Source organism: Semicossyphus pulcher, unplaced genomic scaffold, assembly GCF_022749685.1.
Source record: "Semicossyphus pulcher isolate SPU_LCO1_2020_fin unplaced genomic scaffold, fSemPul1.0.p SCAF_4, whole genome shotgun sequence".
In the NCBI taxonomy this organism is placed as follows: Eukaryota; Metazoa; Chordata; class Actinopteri; order Labriformes; family Labridae; genus Semicossyphus; species Semicossyphus pulcher.
In genome coordinates this window covers 16,300,374-16,325,683 of record NW_027211715.1, presented here as the reverse complement: position 1 = coordinate 16,325,683, position 25,310 = coordinate 16,300,374, and the positions used below count along the sequence as shown (strand labels likewise).

The 25,310-nt window shown below is 41.2% G+C and overlaps 2 protein-coding genes and 1 long non-coding RNA gene across 3 annotated transcripts; all 3 read right to left on the bottom strand.

The window, feature by feature from the left end:
- Positions 1-5,675: 5,675 nt before the first annotated feature.
- LOC138606884 (mucin-2-like) lies at positions 5,676-11,779 on the bottom strand. The gene has a single exon (XM_069679365.1). The coding sequence runs from the start codon at positions 11,742-11,744 to the stop codon at positions 8,163-8,165; it is 3,582 nt and encodes a 1,193-aa protein (XP_069535466.1). The 5' UTR covers positions 11,745-11,779; the 3' UTR covers positions 5,676-8,162.
- Positions 11,780-11,784: 5 nt separating this feature from the next.
- LOC138607973 (mucin-2-like) lies at positions 11,785-17,993 on the bottom strand. The gene is made up of 7 exons (XM_069680637.1): positions 17,853-17,993; positions 15,086-15,266; positions 14,810-14,946; positions 14,516-14,613; positions 13,877-14,400; positions 11,855-13,336; positions 11,785-11,789 (listed from the first exon to the last, which is right to left on the bottom strand). The coding sequence occupies exons 2-7, from the start codon at positions 15,264-15,266 to the stop codon at positions 11,785-11,787; spliced, it is 2,427 nt and encodes an 808-aa protein (XP_069536738.1). The 5' UTR covers positions 17,853-17,993.
- A 1,297-nt stretch (positions 17,994-19,290) lies between these two features.
- Positions 19,291-19,905, bottom strand: LOC138606901 (uncharacterized). The gene is made up of 3 exons (XR_011309381.1): positions 19,877-19,905; positions 19,737-19,774; positions 19,291-19,648 (listed from the first exon to the last, which is right to left on the bottom strand). It is a non-coding gene; the product is annotated as an uncharacterized lncRNA (long non-coding RNA).
- Positions 19,906-25,310: the final 5,405 nt, after the last annotated feature.

Below are 25,310 nucleotides of genomic sequence, written 5' to 3'. Positions count from 1 at the left end.
GTGTGAATGGTAAAATTATTTGTTGTTCTTTTTAAAATTTTTATTTTTTGTAATAAACATTGACTTTTTTATAAACTGAACCACGTCTCCTGTTCCATCAGTATAACGAACCTGATTGCCTTATTACTAGTAATTAATTCCTTGGGTGAAACTCCCAAGGTGGCGTTGTTTGGCATTAGTTTGGATTTTTCCAATAAGGTAAAACAAAATAAGTATTCCTTCAAAAAAAGGGTATTTCGCGTTCCTCACGCCACAAACTGGCGTTGTTGGCAGGATTTACTTTTTGAGAGCATAGACGTGTGTTCCATTGTTTTCTTGTTGTTGTTTTTTTTTTTTTCACTCAGTTGCGTTTACTGTGGCCAAGTGTAAATCCTATTCTAGGTGCAAGTATTTGTTATATTGTGTTCAGAGGCAAAGCAGCAGTTGGTTTCTTGTAGTTCTGTAACGAGTACTGGGGAGGATCTGTTTTCTTGTGTACCTCTTTTCATACCGCTACCCCATATTAACGGTTGCCTTCCTTTTACTGGTCCAGGTGTAGCTATGGAGGGAGAGTAACAAGAGCTGAGGGATTTAGTTGCGCAGTTATGAGCAGATAACGAGAGGCTGCGGCAGGAACAGGCTGCGGCCGTGCCTGGTCCTAGTGTCATGCCTTCTACTTCTGCTGTGCCCCCTTCTGCTCCTTCCTACGCTAGTACCCCTTTAAACAGAGAGACTGGTATTTGTGCCCCGGAATAGAAAGTGTCCCATGTTTAGGGGAAAGTCAGGCATAGGGTTAAGGGAGTGGATTGAAGAAATACAGGTATGAGAGCGCGCCATTTGTCTGCAACCGATCAGGCGTTTTTCTTGTTTGACCACCTCGAGGGAGAGGCTCGCGATGAAATCAAATTTCGTTCTAGTGCAGAATGGGGGGACCCAGCTACAATAATTGCTGTGTTGCAAGAGCTTTAATGGTTGCTCTGACTCCTATGTAGCCCTACAGGAGGCTTTCTTCCCCCGACGGCAACAAGAAGGGGAGACCCTACAAGAGTTCTCTCTCGCGTTGATGAGTCTTATGTCGTCGGTGAAACAGCTCGCGCCCAGTGACATGGCTAATGCGGAAGTCTTGCTGCGCAACCAATTTGTCGAGCATGTTTCTGACGGTGCCCTCCGTCGCGAGTTAAAGCAGTTTGTGCGCAGGCAGCCTACTGCTAGTTTACTTGAGGTTAGGGGCGAGGCGATCAGGTGGGAAAGTGAGGGTTTGCCAGCAGGCTTTAGGGGCCAAAGTCACACTGTCCCGTCGGTTCTTGGCCTTCAATATGGAGTAAGGGGGTTAGGGTTAGGGTTAGGCGATTGACCAGCGTGGTTTACACTTGGTCCTTTTTTGGAACTAACCAAAATAACTTATTGTCCAAGGACATGTTTTGTTTTGGGAAAAAAAATCCCATTTCCTGTTTTTTAATCACTGGACCAGCGTCGGTTTATTTTATACATTTCTGTTCAATGTCCCAATGAGGATGTGTGTCCCTTTCCTTGTGTACAATATTTCAATAGTTTTGCACTAAAATTGTGTGATTTTGCTTTAACTACTTCATATAAGAGTACTGGCTTTTTATTAAGGTAAATATTTTATATTCTTTTTTCTAAATGTTTATATTTGTGATTTGTTTTCTCTTTCCGAGACTGAAATATTTTTGATAGCTGTATATATATTGGATATTCAAAGGTTTGTTTGTTGCATCTGTTCAGTAACCACTGAAATGTACCTATCAGCGCAGAAACAGACTAGCTCTCACTAACATTTTGACTTTGTATGAAATATTTGGACTAAATGTTAGTCAGCGAGTCACAAAATGTGCCTTAAACACTCGTGTGGAGAATATTTGACTGTTTGTAAATCACCAAATCGGTTCAGTTTTGGAACCCAAACAAAGTTTCTTGCGAATGTTGTTTTCGTAATGCAGGTAAGTGTTCTGTTTTTTGTGCTTTCACTCATTCCTCTTATGTCTTCATTCTGAGATGAATTTGGTTTTGCTCATATGAATACATGTACATTTTCAATAAAGATTATTTTCATAATTAGAGTAAATTGTGTAACCCATTGTTGTGCTTTACTCTCAATGTGCACTTTGCCACTTATAATATAGCGAAGAACATTCACCTGCTTTTGATGATGCGTACTTGGAACAACAACAGGAGTTCAATTATTTACAGAGCTGTTAAGAGGAATGAGCCATTTCTGAACACTATGAACTGGAGTAAAATAAGGAATCACTTAAGGTGATGTTTACAGACACTGAATCTGAACTTTCCTGTGCTTTAGTTTTCAAGGAACATCACAGCGAAAATAAATGTGAAGATGCTGCAACATCTCCATTGTTCTTCTAAGCAAACAAGGAAGTTGGAGCAAGTTCAATGATTGACCTCATGGAAAGGTTACATATTTGGGTGAATCATCTACAATAACACTGACATACTGGTAGCTGTAGATTGTTCCCTTCCAAGTAATGGTGAAAATCATGAATCATTTATGAATCCACCACCATTATTTTTAAAGCAGCAGTACTTGTTTGCATAGTGAACAACTGAGTTAAAGATTAACATTAATAGAGTGGCAGACACATTTACATGTATTGTGAATGGATTTTTCTTTTTAAGCTATGGACATTGTAGCACAAACATGTTTTGCATGTGTTGCCATTGTAAGCCTAAAGAGGTCTTATTTGGTCAGGCTTGAGTGATGTGCAACAATTCAAACTAATCAATAGTCATAGTTGTCCTGCAGTGCTGAACATGAAGGGAGTAAAGTTGTAGTAAAATAAAGGATTTAATGGGCAGTTTAATTGTGGTAATTTATTGCTGTTTAAGAAATGTAATTAAAAGAGTAAAACAGTAGAATCAGAATCAGTTTTATTGGCCAAATATGTGCGCACAGACAAGGATTTTTTTTCTTTACTGTCAACGCACAGACATACAAATTGACACTTAAAACTAGGATGGGTTAGACAAAGTAACAGACACTTAGACATATATATATATATATATATATATATATATATATATATATATAAATATCTGGACACTACAAGTTTAAGTTGAACTGCACCATAGCTTAGTGAGAAGTTTACAGAGTTGTTCATACAACAATAACAAACATTTATGAATAATGAATAGAGACAGCTGCTTTTGAATTCCCAGTCAAAGCACAGTAACCATTAATATCCCGTTGAATGTTGTCCTCGTAGGCAACTTCTGATAAGATAAACAACATATAGTAAAATTCTACGTTTTAATTTTATTTTTAAAATTGTATATCTCTTGAATTGTATATCTCTTCATTCCTAATGGATCACAATGACATGTTTTTTCCATCCTCAGACACTGAACTATGAGCATTTCTGTGTCCTCAGAGAGTCCAGTGTTAGCAGCAATAAGCTTGTACATGAGGTCAGCTGCAGTGTGAATTTCTTTTAAGAAAATAAAGACAAGCTCCTATAAATGTTCAACAATCTTTTTTCCATGATGAAGACGAGATGTTGACAAGCTTAAAATCGTTGATAAAAAAATGAAAACAAACAGTGAGGACACGTAGACACTGGCTGCTTCTCAAGTCTCTTAAATTGCATCCATGTTTCCTTCACTTGCGTCGTTCACTTGTGTCTTAGTCCCTCCCACCAGAGATGCATGGAGAGACGCGAGGAAACCAAGAGAGGAGAGAGGAAACGAGGGAAAGTTTTTTAAGAGACATGAGACGTCCTTTCCGATGAAGCGTCACGTGCTGCGACGTCCGTTTGTGATGATCGCGTCAGCTGATCACCGCTGGATCAGCTGTCAGTCTGCTTTAACAGCTGTTAGTGTCTGCACACATGTGCTCGGTATTCATTCTAATAAAACACACAGTAACAGTGCTTTCTCTCTGTAACCTGTTAACTGCTTAACAAACACCTGCACATGAAGAACAGGCTGCAGTCTGTGTTCCTGCTGCCTTTATATTATTTGTTAATTATTTACATTTTTGATCACTGGTCATCTGATCTGCATTAATTATTTAATAAGCCCAAATACTGTCTGTTCATGAACTATGAAAATGATTTATTAGGCTAAAAGTAAAGGTATTTTTTTTTAGATTAAATTTAATAGAAATTAATCTGTTTATGCCACTTTTGATTTTTAGACAACTTATTTTTACTCAGATGTTGACTCAGAAAACAAATCAAATCTGCAGTTAGTCACTGCATTTTATATATTTTACGGCAGGTTATGATCAATATTTCGTTCTAAACGATCTCAGGTTGTCAAATACCAACTCCTTATACCTACGTTGTTTATAGTCGGTTTCAAGGCGCCCTGTAAAGTCTGTTTTAAGGTCCGCTTCTTCCTCCCTGCGATATGAAACTCCGGTGATGTTGTGAAGTTTCACATAAGTCCGATCTGCTGCAGCGTCCAATCACTAACTGGTATCTGATAAGGGGGCGTGTCGGCCAGTGAAAGACTTCCGTGGAGGCTGCTCTCGTGTATCCTCGCTTATCGCTCCTCGGAACTCTCTCCGAGCTCCTCCGAGCTGCGATAAGAGCTTTGAGACGGTCCTCAATATGGCGGCTCCGGAACTACTTCCGGTTCGGGCGAGTAGCAAGGAGCTATCAAATAAGAGACTTGGGAAGCAGCCTATGTTTGTTTTTGTTAACGAGACGAGACAGGACAAAAATGTTAGTAATGGGCTGTATAGAAAATCTGAAACTGAAACAGACTTTATGATCCATTTATCTTCTGTACTTTAATCTGATCTACAAACCTTTAATCTTGATTTAAGAATCTTAAACACAAAGGAGGGTTTGTGTTAAGAAGACAAAGGAGTAGAAATGCTGGGTCTTTGTAATAATGACATACGGGTGCTCATTGGATACTTCAGGTTTGCTGTGGTTAATTCATTTTGTGAAAGGGTCATTGCATGGTGAAACAAGACAAGGTCAAAACCGTGTATGTGGCTGACAGCATCAGGTCAATGTGCGCTTTTTTGGGCGATGTGTTACAAGGACCGTCCTTATGAGGCCGATGACAACGTGTTTGAAAGCAGGTGTGCGCTGCGAACGTAGGTGAGGACAGCGGACGAGCAGCAGAGGAGCAGCCCCGCCTTCTCCCCCGAACAAAGTATCCAGAGCCATATAGAGAGTCTTGTCAGTGGAGGTCTAATATGCTCCATGCGATGTTGCAGCTCTCTCGCTCTACGGCTGTGAAAGTACCGTCACTCAGTCAGTCAGGGCGTTTTCACATTAGGTACGATTGCTTCATACCGTACCCAAGTGCGGTTGTCCTCTCTCTTTCACATTAATTATTTTGTTCCGTACCCGAGTACACTCGCGGTAGGACTCCCAAGCAAAAGGTGGCAGTAATGCACGTCACAAACAAGGAGAAGAAGAAGAGTATCATCACCTACAGAACATTGTTTATGTTGTCGTTCCAGTGTAGAAAAGCACACGAATTGCATGATCCCAAGCCCATACAATGGAACCAACCTTCGCCCCACTCTCTTCTCCTTATATTTCATCCTCTCTAAAAAATGTTATCTATGTTCATGAAAATACCACTTGAGTTTAACAGAGAAACACATTCCACACAGTAAATCACTGAGGCCATTATCACGTCACTAAAATACTCCCTAAGGGTGGTGCCTGGTACAAAGAATGGGCATGACAAAGGGTTGCTTAAACAAATATCTTTTTTACTTTGATGACAGACTGAGATGTGTTTAGACTTTATCTTACCTAACTTCTTTGGAAGATGAAAACTTGTTTAGGCAGGTTTATTATTAGAGCACTATACAAACACAGAGTAATTCAAAGTGCTTTGCACAGAGCATTAGGAAGATCCATGAGCGAAAAGGAGCAGGGAGGAGAAAGATATTATTTAGCCTGCCTTTTACTCACAAACAAAAGTAAACTCAGATGGTCTGTCGGTTACATTCACTTATTAACAACCAACATTTGCAGTAACATTGACTTAGTCACAATCCACCACCTCTTCATGTCGTCTCATTATTCTTAATTTGCCATTTCTTTTCAACTGAAAAATATTTACACAACACTTCAAATCATTCTGGAAAGAATTCCAAGTTGCCAACCACCAATTTTACACATTTACTTTAAAGTACATGCTGTTGCTTGAGATGAAATGTCCTCCTCTGGTCCTCATTCTCTTAACTAAACACTAACAATATATTAAGATGTAAGGTCAAGTTCGGTCAGAACAATACAACACAATGCTTGAGCTTAAGTCTACCTTTCTATTATTATTATTCTATTACTGGTGGGAAAACACTGAGTGCTGTCATTTGGTTAGCTTTGACTAACATTTTATTGTGTGAGTATTGCGTTGGTTTTGTTTGCCTTGGTCACATTATACTTTGCCTGAAACCTGTTTGTTTTTTTGTTAGCGGGGGGTTAATGGTATCCGATCAGTCATACTGGTATCGGTATCGGAGCAACTCTTTTACAAAGCAACTGTGATTCACTTGCAAACAACGTACCAGCACACCTTTAAGCACAATGTCCTAACAATGAGAGCTACAGCGAAAGCAACAGTTCCAACCTGACAATCACTTCAGCTGCACAGAGCCTCTTCTGAAATGCAGAGGCACAGTGTTTTAAAATCCGACAGGAACTTGCTTTTTTGCTGTAATGCAAAATGCATACAGTAAATATTATAATAAATATAATTTGTATTGTTTTTAAAAGGGACAATATACATGTACATAAACAGGGGACTGAGCCTACATATGCCATTTGGCATTCACAGCTTGTGCTGATTTGTAATGCTTGTCGCTCGATTGGTTTTCAGTGTTACGAAAAATGTTCATCAACGATCTATTTTCCCTGACGAAGACGAGATGTTGACGACCTAAAAATAGATAAAAACTCTGACAACACATATGTTTAGTTTTTGTTAATGAGACAAGACGGGACTAAAATGCGTTTAATCTGTCTGTCAAAATACAAGCAATGCATTCCTGTAACTGGGTAACAGGTATCACAAAGCTGGTTGTGAATTTGCTCTGTGTCACCCAGGCTTTCTGCTTCAGGCTCTGTGCACGCTCACAGAAACAGGGGCGTTTTACGAGTCATTTGAAGCTTCTTCTGCACGAAAAGGAGTGATCATTGGCTGTCTGCTTCAGTCAAACTGTTTAAATGAGAAGCGATGATGAACAGTAATCTTTAGATGCAATGAATTCATCGTTCTTTTACTGTATGGATGATCTGCTGAAATTTAAAGTCTTAATTTTACCTGAAGCAAACAGGTCAAAACGAGAAGAGGGACACGGATGTGAAAATGTGAAGACTTTTTATTGACTAAAACTGGACTAAAGTGTTTTGACTTTTCGTCGACTAAAACAAAAACTATAAAGGGTAAAAATGACTAAAATGTGACTAAAACTAATAAGCATTTTAAGACTAAATCTAAAATAGCTGCCAAAATGAACACTGAATGGATTAAAAGATCTATGCCCTCGTAACAATTCTAAACAACAAACAAAAAGTGCAACAAAAATGACTACCAATAACTAGATCTGTCACAGTTCTGCTCTCTGGGTCTCAGTAATTTTCCCCTCTGTCTGCCTGCCACACCCACCTCATCAGTTCACTCAGCTCATCTGGGCACTCAGCTGCTCCTCATCAGTAATCAAGCCAGTATATTAGCCTCCCCTGTCTCACACACTTCTTGCCAGATTGTTCTTCCCAGCACTCATTCTTGGACTGAGTCCCTGTTGTCGATCCTGCCTGCCTCTGTTCATTGTGCCTTATCGTGACCCCGGAAATAGCCTCAGCCTTCTGTCCCTGATGGAGAGTTCTGCCTCCCTGCAGTTGTGTTTTCTGAGACAACACTACAGAGTGAGTTATCCTGTCTGCCTACTGTTTTATTATCTGCCTGTCTTGCCTGTACCAGATTATATTAGACAGTTGCTGAAGAGAGTTAGGGACACAGACAAATGCAGACGCAGGCACTAGGCAGGCAGGCAGATGCATTATTACGATAGATATTTAATGACAACACAAGAGGTTTACAAAGGTTGTGCATTGCAGGCAGGCAGGAGAATGAACAGGTCCAGGGACAAAATGAAAACAAGCAGGCTAACACGATGTAAAACACACACATAGGCAGAAAGACATGACATACTGTACATGGGGCAAGAACTACAAAATAGAACTGGAAACACTAAAAACCAAACTCAGCACTGTGACAATACGTATTATACAAGGCTGAGAAGCACCTGACTCTGCATTACTTAACCTACAAGACTGAGTAGTACTTGGATCTGTAGTATTTCTCACAATGTTTAGGAGAGCAGTGAAATTTGACCCAAATGCAGACACAGACAGTAGGCTGGTAAGCGGAAACAATGTTATTTCCTTTGCAGTAATGATTATACTAAGCTGAGTAGTACTTGACCCTGCAGTGCTTATCGTAAAGTTCGTATCGTAAAACTTTGTGAAATTGGACCCAAGTGCAGACACAGATGCGAGGCTGGCAGGCAGATGCACGAATATATCATTTTCAAAACTTGATATCCTAAGCTGAGTTGAACTTGGCTCTGCAGTACTTATCGTAAAGTTCATGCGAGCAGTGAATTTAGACCCAAATGAAGGTCCACAAACAACGCTGGATGGCAGATCAAATATTATTTGATTTGCAGTAATTGTTATACTAGGCTGAGTAATTCTTGGAGTACTATTTATAATGTTCATGTCAGCACTGAAATTGTGCCCATGTGCATTAATTAAAATTTGGATGTCAGGCAATTTTGGCTCTGTACTAATACTTGGCTCTGTAGTACTTATCATACTAGGCTGAGTAGTACTTGGCACTGCAGTACTTATACTAGGCTGAGTAGTAGTTGGTTCTCCAATACTTATACTAGGCTGAGTAGTAGTTGGCTCTGCAGTACTTGTCACACTAGGCTGTGTAGTAGTTGGCTCTGCAGTACTTGTCATTCTAGGCTGAGTAGTAGTTGGCTCTGCAGTACTTGTCATTCTAGGCTGAGTAGTAGTTGGATTTGTAGTACTTGTCAAACTAGGCTGAGTAGTAGTTGGATCTGTAGTACTTGTCATACTCGGCTGAGCAGTAGTTGGCTCTGCAGTACTTGTCATACTAGGCTGAGTAGTAGTTGGCTCTGTAGTACTTGTCATTATGGGCTGAATAGTATTTGGCTCTGCAGTAGTTGTCAAACTAGGCAGAGTAGTAGATGGCTCTGTATTACTTGTCATACTAGGCTGAGTAGTAGTTGACTCTGCATTACTTATACTAGGCTGAGTAGTAGTTGGCTCTGCAGTACTTGTCATACTAGGCTGAGTAGTAGTTGGTTGTCCAGTACTTATACTAGGCTGAGTAGTACTTGGCTCTGTAGTGCTTGTCATTCTAGGCTGAGTAGTAGTTGGCTGTGTAGTACTTGTCACACTAGGCTGAGTAGTACTTGGCTCTGTAGTACTTGTCATACTATGCTGAGTAGTAGATGGCTCTGCAGTACTTGTCATTCTCGGCTGAGTAGTCGTTGGCTCTGTAGTACTTAGCATTATTGGCTGAATAGTAGTTGGCTCTGCAGTACTTGTCATATTAGGCGGAGTAGAACTTGGCTCTGTAGTACTTGTCATACTAATCTGAGTAATACTTGTCATACTAGGCTGAGTAGTAGTTGGCTCTGTAGTACTTGTCATACTAGGCTGAGTAGTATTTTGCTCTGCAGTACTTGTCATTCTCGGCTGAGTAGTAGTTGGCTCTGTAGTACTTAGCATTATTGGCTGAATAGTAGTTGGCTCTGCAGTACTTGTCATATTAGGCAGAGTAGAACTTGGCTCTGTAGTACTTGTCATACTAATCTGAGTAGTACTTGTCATACTAGGCTGAGTAGTAGTTGGCTCTGTAGTACTTGTCATACTAGGCTGAGTAGTATTTGGCTCTGCAGAACTTGTCATACTAGGCGGAGTAGTAGTTGGCTCTGCAGTACTTGTCACACTAGGCTGAGTAGTAGTTGGCTCTGTAGTACTTGTCATACTAGGCTGAGTATTAGTTGGATCTATAGTACTTGTCATACTAGGCTGAGTAGTACTTGGCACTGCAGTACTTGTCATACCAGGCGAAGTAGTATTTGGCTCTGTAGTACTTGTCACAGTAGGCTGAGTAGTAGTTGGCTCTGTAGTACTTATGCTAGGCTGAGTAGTACTCTGCTCTGCAGTACTTGTCATACTAGGCTGAGTAGTAGTTGGTTGTCCAGTACTTATACTAGGCTGAGTAGTACTTGACTCTGTAGTGCTTGTCATACTAGGCTGTGTAGTAGTTGGTTCCGTAGTTATTGTCATACTACGCTGAGTAGTAGTTGGCTCTGCACTACTTTTCATACTAGGCTGAGTAGTACTTGGCTCTGTAGTACTTGTCATACTAGGCTGAGTAGCAGTTGGATCTTTAGTACTTGTCATTCTAGGCTGAGTAGTCGTTGGCTCTGCAGTACTTGTCATACTATGCTGAGTAGTAGTTGGCTCTGCAGTACTTGTCACACTAGGCTGTGTAGAAGTTGGCTCTGCAGTACTTGTCATTCTAGGCTGAGTAGTAGTTGGATTTGTAGTACTTGTCAAACTAGGCTGAGTAGTAGTTGGCTCTGCAGTACTTGTCATACTAGGCTGAGTAGTTGTTGGCTCTGCAGTACTTGTCATACTAGGCTGAGTAGTAGTTGGCTTTGTTGTACTTGTCACACTATGCTGAGTAGTAGTTGGCTCTGCAGTACTTGTCACACTAGGCTGAGTAGTAGTTGCCTCTGCAGTACTTGTCATACTCGGCTGAGTAGTAGTTGGCTCTGCAATACTTGTCATACTATGCTGTGTAGTAGTTGGCTCTGCAGTACTTATACTAGGCTGAGTAATAGTGGGCTCTGTAGTACTTGTCATACTTGTCTGAGTAGTAGTTGGCTCTGCAGTACTTGTCTTTCTCGGCTGAGTAGTAGTTGGCTCTGTAGTACTTGTCATACTAGGCTGAGTAGTACTTGGCTCTGTAGTACTTGTCATTATGGGCTGAGTAGTATTTGGCTCTGCAGTACTTGTCATACTAGGCTGAGTAGTATTTGGCTCTGCAGTACTTGTCATACTCGGCTGAGTAGTAGTTGGCTCTGTAGTGCTCGTCATTCTAGGCTGAGTAGTAGTTGGATTTGTAGTACTTGTCAAACTAGGCTGAGTAGTAGTTGGCTCTGCAGTACTTGTCATACTAGGCTGAGTAGTTGTTGGCTCTGCAGTACTTGTCATACTAGGCTGAGTAGTAGTTGGCTTTGTTGTACTTGTCACACTATGCTGAGTAGTAGTTGGCTCTGCAGTACTTGTCACACTAGGCTGAGTAGTAGTTGCCTCTGCAGTACTTGTCATACTCGGCTGAGTAGTAGTTGGCTCTGTAGTGCTCGTCATTCTAGGCTGAGTAGTACTTGGCTCTGTAGTACTTGTCATACTAGGCTGAGTAGTAGGTGGCTCTGCAGTACTTATACTAGGCTGAGTAGTAGTTGGCTCTGCAGTACTTGTCATAGTAGGCTGAGTCATAGTTGGCTCTGTAGTACTTGTCATACTAGTCTGAGTAGTACTTGTCATACTTGGCTGAGTAGTAGTCGGCTCTGTAGTACTTGTCATATTACGCTGAGTCATAGTTGGCTCTGTAGTACTTGTCATACTATGCTGAGTAGTTGTTGGCTCTGCAGTACTTGTCATACTAGGCGGAGTAGTAGTTGGATCTGTAGTACTTGTCATTCTCGGCTGAGTAGTGGTTGGCTCTGTAGTACTTGTCATACTATGCTGAGTAGTCGTTGGCTCTGCAGTAGTTGTCAAACTAGGCTGAGTAGTAGTTGTCTCTGCATTACTTATACTAGGCTGAGTAGTAGTTGGCTCTGCAGTACTTGTCATATTAGGCGGAGTAGAACTTGGCTCTGTAGTACTTGTCATACTAATCTGAGTAGTACTTGTCATACTAGGCTGAGTAGTAGTTGGCTCTGCACTACTTGTCATACTAGGCTGAGTAGTATTTGGCTCTGCAGAACTTGTCATACTAGGCGGAGTAGTAGTTGGCTCTGCAGTACTTGTCACACTAGGCTGAGTAGTAGTTGGCTCTGTAGTACTTGTCATACTAGGCTGAGTATTATTTGGATCTATAGTACTTGTCATAATAGGCTGAGTAGTACTTGGCACTGCAGTACTTGTCATACTAGGCGAAGTAGTATTTGGCTCTGTAGTACTTGTCACAGTAGGCTGAGTAGTAGTTGGCTCTGTAGTACTTATGCTAGGCTGAGTAGTACTCTGCTCTGTAGTACTTGTCATACTAGGCTGAGAAGTAGTTGGCTCTGCAGTACTTGTCATACTAGGCTGAGTAGTAGTTGGTTGTCCAGTACTTATACTAGGCTGAGTAGTACTTGACTCTGTAGTGCTTGTCATACTAGGCTGTGTAGTAGTTGGTTCCGTAGTTATTGTCATACTACGCTGAGTAGTAGTTGGCTCTGCACTACTTGTCATACTAGGCTGAGTAGTAGTTGGATCTTTAGTACTTGTCATTCTAGGCTGAGTAGTCGTTGGCTCTGCAGTACTTGTCACACTAGGCTGTGTAGAATTTGCCTCTGCAGTACTTGTCATTCTTGGCTGAGTAGTAGTTGGATTTGTAGTACTTGTCAAACTAGGCTGAGTAGTAGTTGGCTCTGCAGTACTTGTCATACTAGGCTGAGTAGTAGGTGGCTCTGCAGTACTTATACTAGGCTGAGTAGTAGTTGGCTCTTTAGTGCTCGTCATTCTAGGCTGAGTCGTACTTGGCTCTGCAGTACTTGTCATAGTAGGCTGAGTCATAGTTGGCTCTGTAGTACTTGTCATACTATGCTGAGTAGTTGTTGGCTCTGCAGTACTTGTCATACTATGCTTAGTCGTAGTTGGCTCTGCAGTACTTGTCATACTAGGCGGAGTAGTAGTTGGATCTGTAGTACTTGTCATTCTCGGCTGAGTAGTGGTTGGCTCTGTAGTACTTGTCATACTATGCTGAGTAGTCGTTGGCTCTGCAGTACTTGTCATACTAAGCTGAGTTGTACTCGGCTCTGTAGTACTTGTCATTCTCGGCTGAGTAGTAGTTGGTTCTGCAGTACTTGTCATACTAGGCTGAGTAGTACTTGGCTCTGCAGTACTTGTCATACTAGGCTGAGTAGTAGTTGCCTCTGTAGTACTTGTCATACTAAGCTGAGTTGTACTCGGCTCTGTAGTACTTATACTAGGCTGAGTAGTACTTGGCTCTTTAGTACTTGTCATACTAGGCTGAGTAGTACTTGGCTCTTTAGTACTTGTCATACTAATCTGAGTCGTAGTTGGCTCTGCAGTACTTATACTAGGCTGAGTAGTAGTTGGCTCTTTAGTACTTGTCATACTAGGCTGAGTAGTACTTGGCTCTGTAGTACTTGTCATACTAAGCTGAGTTGTACTCGGCTCTGTAGTACTTATACTAGGCTGAGTAGTACTTGGCTCTTTAGTACTTGTCATACTAGGCTGAGTAGTACTTGGCTCTGTAGTACTTGTCATACTAATCTGAGTCGTAGTTGGCTCTGCAGTACTTATACTAGGCTGAGTAGTAGTTGGCTCTGCATTACTTGTCAGACTAGGCTGAGTTGTACTCGGCTCTGTAGTACTTATACTAGGCTGAGTCGTAGTTGGCTCTCCAGTACTTATACTAGGCTGAGTAGTACTTGGCTCTTTAGTACTTGTCATACTAGGCTGAGTAGTACTTGGCTCTTTAGTACTTGTCATACTAGGCTGAGTAGTAGTTGCCTCTGTAGTACTTGTCATACTAGGCTGAGTAGTACTTGGCTCTGTAGTACTTGTCATACTAAGCTGAGTTGTACTCGGCTCTGTAGTACTTGTCATACTAATCTGAGTCGTAGTTGGCTCTGCAGTACTTATACTAGGCTGAGTAGTAGTTGGCTCTGCATTACTTGTCAGACTAGGCTGAGTTGTACTCGGCTCTGTAGTACTTATACTAGGCTGAGTCGTAGTTGGCTCTCCAGTACTTATACTAGGCTGAGTAGTACTTGGCTCTTTAGTACTTGTCATACTAGGCTGAGTAGTACTTGGCTCTTTAGTACTTGTCATACTAATCTGAGTCGTAGTTGGCTCTGCAGTACTTATACTAGGCTGAGTAGTAGTTGGCTCTGCATTACTTGTCAGACTAGGCTGAGTTGTACTCGGCTCTGTAGTACTTATACTAGGCTGAGTCGTAGTTGGCTCTCCAGTACTTATACTAGGCTGAGTAGTACTTGGCTCTTTAGTACTTGTCATACTAGGCTGAGTAGTAGTTGGCTCTGCAGTAGTAGTTGGTAATGATGTGATTAGCTGCTCTCTGACCTTCTCCCAGCATGCATCAAAAGATTGAATAAATGTGGCTCTGCAACATATCAGACACATACAGATGTTAATGTAGATCACTTTGCTTTAAAAAAGTTATATTGATTAATCCTGGTGCAGGGATGTGTCATTTTTGTGTCAAAATGTACAAATACCTGAAGGTGATATTTTTATTGAGAGTTATTTCCGGTGCTGTCCAGTTAACTTTTAACAAAGTCTTTCGCTGATTGTTTCTTTGACTTGCAGCCGAGGCCTGAGGAGAGCAGCAGAAGCAACTCATGCATCATATCTACAAGAAAGCTTTAAAAGGTTTAACCTTTAATGTCTACTTAAAGTTCCTTTAAATTTCCTTATTTTAGATGAACATGGACAGTCTCAAAATTCAACTGATCAATAAGTTGCATCTGTAAGGCTACCTTCTACAATGATGAAAAGGGATCGTTGCTTACTTTTATACCATTGCAATCCAGGAGTCGGGTTGGATTTTCATTAAGCGCTACAAATGTTCCAACAGAAGGGCCTCCTTCTTCTCGAGCCTCCAACATAAATCCTCTAAATACACTGGAGTCCTTGCTCTGGAGGGAAACTGGAGAATGGTTTGAAGTTTCATAAAATTGGAGGGACATTAAAAAATAGAAAGTAATGATAATGACCTTGCACTTGCAACAAACATTGATAATGTCACTTATATATTTCCAGGAGAAGGGTAACAACAGTCTCTGCACCTGTGAAAGGTTCTCCATCGTTCCCTGGTTGGTAGGAGATCTGAAAGCGGGGTTCAGCATCACAAGGCACTGAAGAGCCATGCTTAGGTATCAGTGTGTTACACGACTGCTGGACAAAACCACCGGCAAAACTGTGCGCTATGGTGATGATGTTAAGGCCAGTCAGAATCCACAACCACATCTGTAAAACACATGCAGTGCCATCTGTCATGAAGCTGATCTAAATATGTCTTTATCAGCCTTCTCAGTGCAGGCAGTCACTGAGGATAAACCACCCGGACCTGAGACACTTTCACAATAATATTCTGCTGAGTTAATATTATAATTAGCATCTGTTTAGGTCTTTGCTACAAATCAAACTTACTTTATTACTTGCTAAATGACAGAGGACATAGTGTGTGTGAAGATGTTGATATGATTAAAAATAGTCCCTCAGTTTTTGAGCAGTGGAGACACAGGGATTCAAGTTTTCCATTGCATTTCATAATTGTAATGTTATTTGTGGTCAGTGTCAATCGGACAGGTGAAGAAAACTGAGGAAAAGGAGTTTTGGTGATATTAACGTGAATCATGTAACACAGGTGTTGTATTCCATTTCTGTGGCATTTCAATTTGCCAGTTATTACTTTTATCTCCTCCGTGGAGAGCTATGTGGAGAGCCAAAACAGAGCTGCCCGCCTGCTCTTCACTTTGCAATGAGGGACAGTGTGGATGGGATCCATGCCAGGCTGTCATGGATCAGGGTGGCTTGGCAAGGCTTGGATGTAGCCTGGTCCAGTTCATAAGAACCATTTGTAACTAAAGAAAATCTGCATAACTCTACTCAAAGCTAACACACACAAATAATAGACATTATTATAACACCAGACATGCCTTTATGGGGCGCTTCATGTTACCTCTGCCTAAATCTAATGCCTTAAAGAGGACTGTCATGTATAGGGCTATGTTGAAGTGGAATTATACCACTACACTTCACCAAGATTCCAGATAAGATCAGTTTTAAAAATAAATCAGTTTAGCCTAAATATGACATTTTGTATGACATTCTGTATGTGAAGGTGGGAATAATTTATACAACTCAAGCTAAAATAACCATCTACCCTTGTGGTGACACTATGAATGTAAATGTATTACTTGTGTTTTATTTTACATTTTGTATGTTGTAATTTTTTTTTTTTAAGGTTGTCTATTGTGTAAAATTCATGTTTTGTCTTGTTTTGTTTTGTATGGACCCCAGGAAGAATAGTTGTTACTGCAGTGATAGCTAATGGGGATCCTAAATAAATACAATAAAAATTAATAATGTGATCTCCGGATATCCCACTGTCGGTGGCGAAGCTTTTTTTGGTACCAAACATTAGCATACATTGCCGTCATGTCAGGACTTGTCGTGTTTATAAACCACAGTGCGCCACTGTCTTTGCTTCGGACAAAGAGAAATACATGAGAATGATTGTCCGTGACATGCCAGAGTCAGCAACGGTGCAGGTTTAAATGCCTACAGCCATAGCCGCGCAGCGCACCATTACCGGAAGCACTATGACCGAGGATACTTCGACATAACAGACACAACACAATTATCAGTCTCACAGAGCAACACAATACAGATATTGATTAAACTGGACTGCTTGACGCCACTTTCCTACAGTGTAATACTAGCTTTGTTGTGTTTCCCAACTCAGTGGTGCAAAACAAAGTAACTAAGTACAAACAGCATACTCAAGTAGGCCTACTGTAAATTTAAAGTAGCCTTCTTTTACTCTTGTACTGTACTTGGGTTTGAATATTTTATTTCTCTCTATAGTTCTTCTAAACTACATCTCAAAGCCAAAAAATGTACTTTTTACTCCCCTTCATTTATATGACATCTTCAGTTCTTCTAAAGTTCCTTTTCAGATTCAGATCAATGCTATTGTTCTAAGTTGCCTGTATTTGTTGCTATGGGAATACACAGGGTATCTATCACAATGTGACGTAATGAATAGAATATATTAAAATTAGCTCCAGCCTGATCAGCTGCAATAAAAAAGTGATGGAGACATTAATGCATCCATAATAACAATAAAATAATATAATAATTGTTATGCTGAAATGTGTTATGTTTTTCCTTTAGAACTCCAAAATACAGTTTGTTGCTTAATTTAACACTTACACTTGTAGGAGATTTCTACACTGTAGTATGACGGGCTGTTTAATTGAAGGATCTGAGTACATCTTTCACTGTCACTTATTTGTTGATCAAAGCGAGGCCTTTTTTTTCATGATCTATTGTCAAATGTTCCAAAAGGCTTCATTTGCGTACTAAAATGACAATTTTTTCTTATGATGTAACCCACTTTGTCTGCACGCCTGTCGCACTCCCCTGGGACTCCATTTTTAAATTGTGTAAAAATTCATTTGAAATTGTGAGGGCTTAGGTCGGGAGCTCCCCTCTTACTCGTTTTATATTTTGTTGCTTTAATCCCTGGGAGACAACAACAAAGCTTTAACCTTATAGCTGTTATTTGATTGGAAATATAGTGTTATGAAATACAGAGCAAACACAATTATTCCCCCTGTCAGAATCACCCGAAATATGAAATATTAGTTTGAAATTCTTGTGAAAAATATTCATCCTTTCAACAATTTAAGGCCTAAAAAGTTTAGGTTTAAAAAGAAAAAGAAAAATATTTTAAAAAAATCTCTCTCACTGTTTCTTTTTTATAGTATTTAAAGTTGCAGTGTTGAATAATAAAATATACAATATAAAAAACATTTTTTCTCTTACCTTCAATCAAAGTATCATGAGATGACAAACAAAATGAAACCAATAATTATTGCTCGAGTGCAGCTTTAGACTCTCAAGGGGGAAAAAAACAACAGTTTAAGCCAAGAAAAACAGAAGAAACCTTAAACTTGAGGCTTCAAATGTGTGCTAAGAGCAGAGCAACAACTCGGCAGACTGAATGAGGAGGTGAGACAGAGCAAATTTAGTGTGAGGTTGAGTCCGCCCATACTCGACAAAATACAGGTTCCTTGTTCCTGTGAATAGACCTGTAAGTCAGAACACAGGTCCAAGTCTTCATGCCAGAAGAAAAACAATTCCTTGATACCTCTAATAAAAAAATACAAATAAACAGAATGAAATGCTGTTTGTTTCCTACATTGGATGGTAATGTGAATTATGCATTAGCTCTAAAAGGTTTAAATGGCCAGGGAACGGATTCATAAAAGTGTTTAAAGAAGTTAAACCACAGGGGAAATTATCATCAGCCAATATTTTGTAGTAACACACAAGGTTAAGTGGAGGGTCCTGGCTAAATGAATCAGATAATCTAAGCAGCAACAGGGTCATACACAAGGTCAGCAGACTGATGTAGACTTTATGATCTGTTTATGTCCTGTAGTTTCATCTGATCTACCGACCTTTGACCTTAAACATAAAAGGGAGTTTTTTGAGTGGTCAAATTTTGAAATCCTTTCTTCTTCTTTTTTTAAATCGATGTTTATCAAAAAGGTACTATGTGACGTTTGACAAGGGAAAAGAGAAGCATGTTCCACACCCACCGAGGGAATGATCACATCGCCAAAACATTCGGTCATGGTGGTGCCTGGCAAAAGGAAATTATGTATCATGGCATGTAGCAAATATTTGCAGTCATCACTGAAAACAGACTGAGATCTGTTTAGAATCTAATCTTACCTAACTTCTTTGGAAAATGTGTTGTTGACGCAGAAACAATATCCAGGCTGTCTAATGTAGCTGGTATGTTGTACTGCATGAAATGTGATGAATTAAATCAAAACAATTGACAAAGTATATCAAAAAAAGATACTGAGTGTGAAAAGTAGAAATGTTCAGATACCATTTTATCCTCACCCATACTGATAAGGGTATAGCTAGGCTGCGGTCGAATAGTGCATTTTGGTAGGGAAGGTTCAGAATGGAGTGAAATGACCTGGAAGTGCTTCAGTGTCAGCCATGATTAGAGCAATTTGAATACTGTAAATGATAAGGGAAGGAGCTTCATTGCTTCCTTCATTATCCCCTTTAACATAGGAAACACTGGACCATCCTTTACGAAAGGAGAGGAAAAAATAATGGCCCATAATTCCTTGCAGCTGCAACATTTAAAGCGACGCACCTCTCGGTGGTCACAAAAACATGCATCAACATAACAGAAGATAGTAGATTTAGATTTAGCCTAAATGCCAACTTGACTGGATTAAACAATTATTTTCAAACAGGCAAACTTCTAAATGTAACAACCATTTCTCTTTACCTTTGGTAACTTATTTTTCTTTTTTATTTAATACCCACCTCCAATTAATCAATTAATGATGGAATCAAATCAATGAATTGACAAGCATGCCTTCTGATACTGGTATCGATTACGGACCAACTCTGTTACAAAGCAACTGTGATTCACTTGCAAACAATGTTCCAGCACACATTTATGCACATGCCTACTCTCCTGTATGCTGCAATGTCCCAACAATGAGAGCTACAGAGAAAGCAACGGTTCCAACGATGAGGATGACGGACACAGCAGTAACTATCGCCTTAGCTGCACAGAGCCCGTTCTGAAATTCAGAGGCAGGTTGAAAATCAGACAGGAACTTGCATTTTTACTGTAATGCAGGGTTTGATGCAATATCGACCGGCTCTTACCTCTTTACTTTGTGTCCTGTATTGCTCACTGTTTTTCACTGACAGAAAAAAGGGACCGTTATTGTGTTGCTCTGCTCAAGATGACATGCTGTAGTAAATGCATTGTGCTAAATTTACGTGTTACTACACAAGTCATTTACCTATTTTTCTTCGTGGCAGAATGGCATGTCTATGAGTGGTGAATACGAAAACCCAAATCACAAACAGGAGAATCAAACTGTGTAACCGATTGTTACCCACAGAAGCAAAGACTCTTTCCGGTTCCTTCTGTCCTCAATGTCCAAATAAGCAACATAGATGAAAGCAACTGTGTGCAAAACAGATTTATAAATACAGATCAATGAACAGACAATGGCGACTATATCTGAAGAGATGCAAGCTTTGACATTAGTTGGAATTCTAGTTTTCTCTAGTAGGCAGTATTGTAATTAGGGCTTTTATTTTGAAGGTTGAAAACGTTTTGTTGTTTTTAATACATTCATAAAGTATAGGCGCAATTCATAACCCTCCCTTTTTCCTGCTGGGCCAGACAGTATGAAGTAGCTGGGAAGGTGGTGGTTGGCGGAAACGGAGGTGACTTTGATTATGAACTGGTGACGATTTTTGTTCACTTGTGGGCTAACCAGTCAGCAGTTAAAGAGATATTGCAGAAGGCCTTTGGACAAAGACATTTTCTGGACTGTTTCAGCCAAACCTTGCTGCCTCCCTCCGTGCTCCAGGTGAGAGTTTGGTACTATATGCATCAGAAATGAGCAAACTAGTTTAAGAAGCATTCCCAGACTATGGTGACATACACACTCTCCTTACTATCTAGTTCATGGACGGGAAGCCCGTGTTCTGAAGGTTGTGCTGGTGCCATCTCAAATGATGCGCTCGGACTTGCCTTTTTCTCATGCTAACTTTGTGACCTCTCTTACTTGGAAGCTGGAGACTGCTTTTAGTGGTGCTGCTTTAACATACAGGTGAACCAAAAGCTGTACTATGATGGAGCGGCCCGTCACCAGCCATATGCAGAAGGGGATCTAGTATGATTGCGTAATCCTACCAAGGACTGTATAAAACTTGCTACCCACTGGAAGGGCCCTTACAGGGTCCTGGCTGTGTTGGACTCTCAGGGAGAACTTGGACTCACCTATCGTATTAGCAGTTATTTGGACTCTGACGGAGTGGAGCAGGTTGTCCGTTACGATAGACTGAAACCTTACTCGCTGCTGGTGCCTGCTGGATCTTCGAGTAACCTCCCAGCTTCGAACTTTACCTTTAAACATGTTATATCTAAATCCTAAAATAAAGGTTTAGTTTTTATGTGCTAGAATATTTGCTGGCCTGGAGCAGCACCTAACAGGATACAAAATGTTGCTGGTAGATGGAATTTGTAACCTCTGGACAGCTAGTTGTTTCCATTTGTTTCCAGTCTTTGTGCTTAGCTAAACAGATAATGTCCATAACAGTTTATTTACTGGACAGTTATGAAAGTGTTATTGAACTCTTTTGAGTTTTCATCACACGGACTCGCAAAGCATTACAAACCATGATTTGGCCTTTTCCCTTACAGAGAATGCCAATTTCCCTATATGTCAAATGATTGCTCTAAAGACATTACATATGTTCACAGACAGAAATGAATTAAGTCACGAGTAAACACTGTAGAGATACTTATAAACGTCTCGTGGATGACAGAACACCATTTGTAAGCAAGGTCACAGATCTCCTTTCTAAAAAAGAGGGGGGGAAATAAATACAAACATGTAACCCTCTTTCTCTGCGTGTCCGTCGGCTGGAGGTAACTCTCTACATACCCCTGGGACTCTGCGTTGCGTATTAATTGTGGATGAGTGGGTGATGTAGTGTAAAGAGAAGGAGGCGCTGGACGCAGGATTCAATTTGTGGTTGAGACCTGGACAGGTTTTATTCCCTTGCAGGTTCTCTAATGTCACAGTGGCTGCTGGCTTCATCACCTTCACAAGGTAGGTCTGATACAAAGTCTGGAAAAACATGGTGACCTGTGCAGAACAATATCGCCAACAACGGTGTCCTGTAAAGGACAAATAGCTGGAGTTGCTAATTTCTGCCAGCAATAGATAGCGCAACAATGACACCTTGTGGCCAATTCAAGGCTACTACCTTAGAAACACGTGCGTAAAATGTTGATGTGAATGTTACTCTTGCTCTCGACAGTATCTTTGTCTTAGCCTATCACCGCAGGAGGGCACTCTATAAAGGGAAGCAGGGTTGCTCTTGTCTCCCTCTAGCTCTTTGGCTCGCAGGCCCGCCCACTTCCTGGTCGCCCCGCTTCCTCCACCTCGCTGCCACCGGTGCAGGTATGTTAGCACTAACTGCCTGGTTAGGTAAAATTAGCAATTTGATTTGTTGCTTTACCAGTTGTTTTCGCGTGGGTGTAGACTCCCGTGGCGCTGTGACCGGCTCGCGGGTTGCTGCTGCCGTCGCCAATGTTGTGTGGCAACGGGAGTCCAATGCTCTCCTCTCCCTCCGGTGTCTGCAACTACAAACGGATCGGTATGTACGCTTCAATCCCTTCGTCTATCCATCAAGCCCTCATCCTCAGCTTTAAAATAATTTAGTCATACGAATGTAGTCTCTTGTGTGTAGCAGGGATGCTGTTAGTTCACACCATTTTCGCTGTGGAGCCGTCGCGGCGCTGACAAAAAAAGAGACACTGCTGCTTTGCTTTACCCTGCTTTGCTTCACCCTGTGTTTGGCTTTGCTGTCGCCTGCTTGGCTTTGCTACGGCCTGGCTTATGCTGCTGCCTGCTTGGCTTGCTTCTGTTTGGCCTAAACTGCGCTATATAACTGACTGGAGTGGGAATGTATGTTGTGCTTGATGGTATCAATGACATGTGCTGGAAATGCTGCCTTGTTGTCCTCAGCAGTCTTTCTTAAAGCAAAGCTAGCACAGCTGGGTGATGATGTTGCACCAAACAGGTGAACTGTCCTTCTGTACTCAGTGAGATGTTGTGCCTGTTCCCCATTTGGCCACCAGAGGAAGCGGAGAAAGTCTACATCCTGTTTTGCAACGTTAACTTGGTGATACATTGCCTGTATATCCGCCATCACTGCAATGGGTTCTTGACGGAATCTTGTGAGGACTCCAAACAGAGAATTTATCAAGTCCGGTCCTTGCAGTAACTGACTGTTGAGTGAGGTGCCTTTGAAGCTTGAACCGCAATCAAACACCACTCTCAAAGTTTTCTTTTTTGGATGGTGCACGCCATGATGCGGGATGTACCAGACTTTACCTGCCTTTCTTTCCAGCTGGTGTTCTGGCACCCTCTCTGCATAGCCTTTGTTTATAACATCGTTGAGAAACTGAGTGTACTCCGCCTTGAATGTAGAATTTTTCTCCAATTTCCTTTTCAGCATGAGGGCCCTTTGCTCAACGACGTGGCAATTATTGGGCATGACAACGTCATCATTTCTGAAAGGTAATCTCAAGCAGTAATGTCCATTATTAAATTCAGCCGAGCTGTTCATAATGTTCATGAATTTAAGATCTTCTCTGGACATTTCTGGCTTTTCATCTGTCGTTTTTTCATTGAAATCGTGGTTATACTGCGTCACCAGCAGTTCCTCTATGTGAGCGATGGATATCCGGTTGGCTGTGATGGTGTGACAGCTGCTCTCAGTCTCACTGCCTCCTCTCAGTAGCCCGTTAATAACCCAGCCCAATAGGGTTCGGATGGCATACGGTCCTTCACCATTACTGTTAACCACCTCCCATGGTTCCATTACTTTTGGAACATTGGTTCCAATTAACAACTCCACATCGGCATCAATGACGGGAATTTCAACAGAGTTTAGGTGAGACCAGGCACTTAACTCTTCCTGCCTTGGGATGTTATCACGGGTCACAGGCATCTGGCACTGTGTGTACACGTCAGGCAACTCAAAGTAAGCGTTACTATTGAGTGCAGCTACCTCCAGTCCTGAGATTATGTGACTGTCAACAAACCTTTCTTGGTTGATCGTTGTCAGGAGAAATTTGGCACTTCTTCCTCTGACCTTTAGCTCCCTCATGAGTCGCTCAGAACAGAAAATGGCTGTGCTGCCAGGATCTAAGAACACATAGGTGGTTACTATCTTGCTGCCTTTGTTAACCTTGACCTGTACAGGTACAATTGCCAAGACGCAATTCTGTGCTCCGGCCCCTATATGGCCACATGTCTTGGGAGAAACTACACGACTGTCCTCTGGTGTTTCCTGCTGTGTGTCCTCTGATTTGATCTCTTTTCTTGGAGGAATGTGGAGGATGGTAGGATGCTTCAGGTTACACAATTTGCAAGTCAGACGCCTATGACAGTCTTTGCTCATGTGTCCAACAGATAAACACCCAAAACAAGCACCTTTCTCTTTTAAGAAGTCTATTTTCTCTCGATGTAACTTCTTCTCCATCTTGGGACACGACTCCAATTTGTGACCCTCTTCACACAGCAGACAAAACACCTTTAGTAGTTTATCAGGCAAGCTTTTCTCCTTTTGCATTTGGGTCACAGTTTTAGAATTGACAGCTGCCACAGAAGTTGCAAAACTGCTTCCTTTTCCCTTGATGCGAGCCTGAAAAACTTTGTTTCCATTTTTATTATTTGGTGATTTGATGGCTATATCCTGAATGTTTCCAAAGACTGGATTAGAAACAATCGATACTTGTATCTCAATAAATTTGACAATATCACTGTAGCCTGCTTGACGGTGGTGCTTCTCCTGTATTTCATAAGCAGTGTTCCTCCATTTTTCCCTTAGTTTATAAGGTAGCTTCAGGATAATGGCACGCATGTTAGATGGCATGTTCATCTCTGACATGTAACTGACATCCTCCATAGCATTACAGCAGACACGGACAAACAATGCAAAAGCTTGCAAATCCTTGATGTCCTCTGATTTTACTGGTGGCCATCCAAGAGCTTTCTCCATGTATGCACTGACTATTTTTTGCTCATTTCCAAAGCGTTCTTGTAAGAGTTCTCTTGCTCTTTGATATCCCCTGTCAGGTGGCATGTGTTGACAGCTCTTAACCAGTTCTCTTGGTTGTCCTTTTGTATATTGCTCCAAGAAATATAGGCGGTCTATGCTGCTAGCTGCCTTTCCTTCCACTCCGTGCTGAAATGCTCTGATGAATGTACTGTATTCGAGTGGGTCTCCATCAAATGTTGGTATATCTCTTGGTGGCAGTGACAATGAGGACTGCTGCTGCACCAGAAGAGCTGTAATGTCATTTTGCTGTTGCATTATGGCAAGAAATTTGCCTTGATCCGTGCTGGTTTGCATTAGGTCATTGCATTGAATGGATTCCTGCTTAAAACAGGTGGTGGGTTCTTGGGTGTGATGAATATGATATGTTTCCTGAAGTCCTTGAGACATGCTTGGTTTTGGATTCAGAGCATGAACCCCTGTTCCATCCTGTACAAACTTTCCTTAGGCCGTGCACCCATTGACATGGCAGATTTGCTGCCTCCTAGTGGTAGATGATGGAACTGGGGGTTTGAATGTTTCGGCTTTGCCTCCATTGGCATTGCAGCCTTGTTGCCTCCTAGTGGGGAATGATGGAACTGGAGGTTA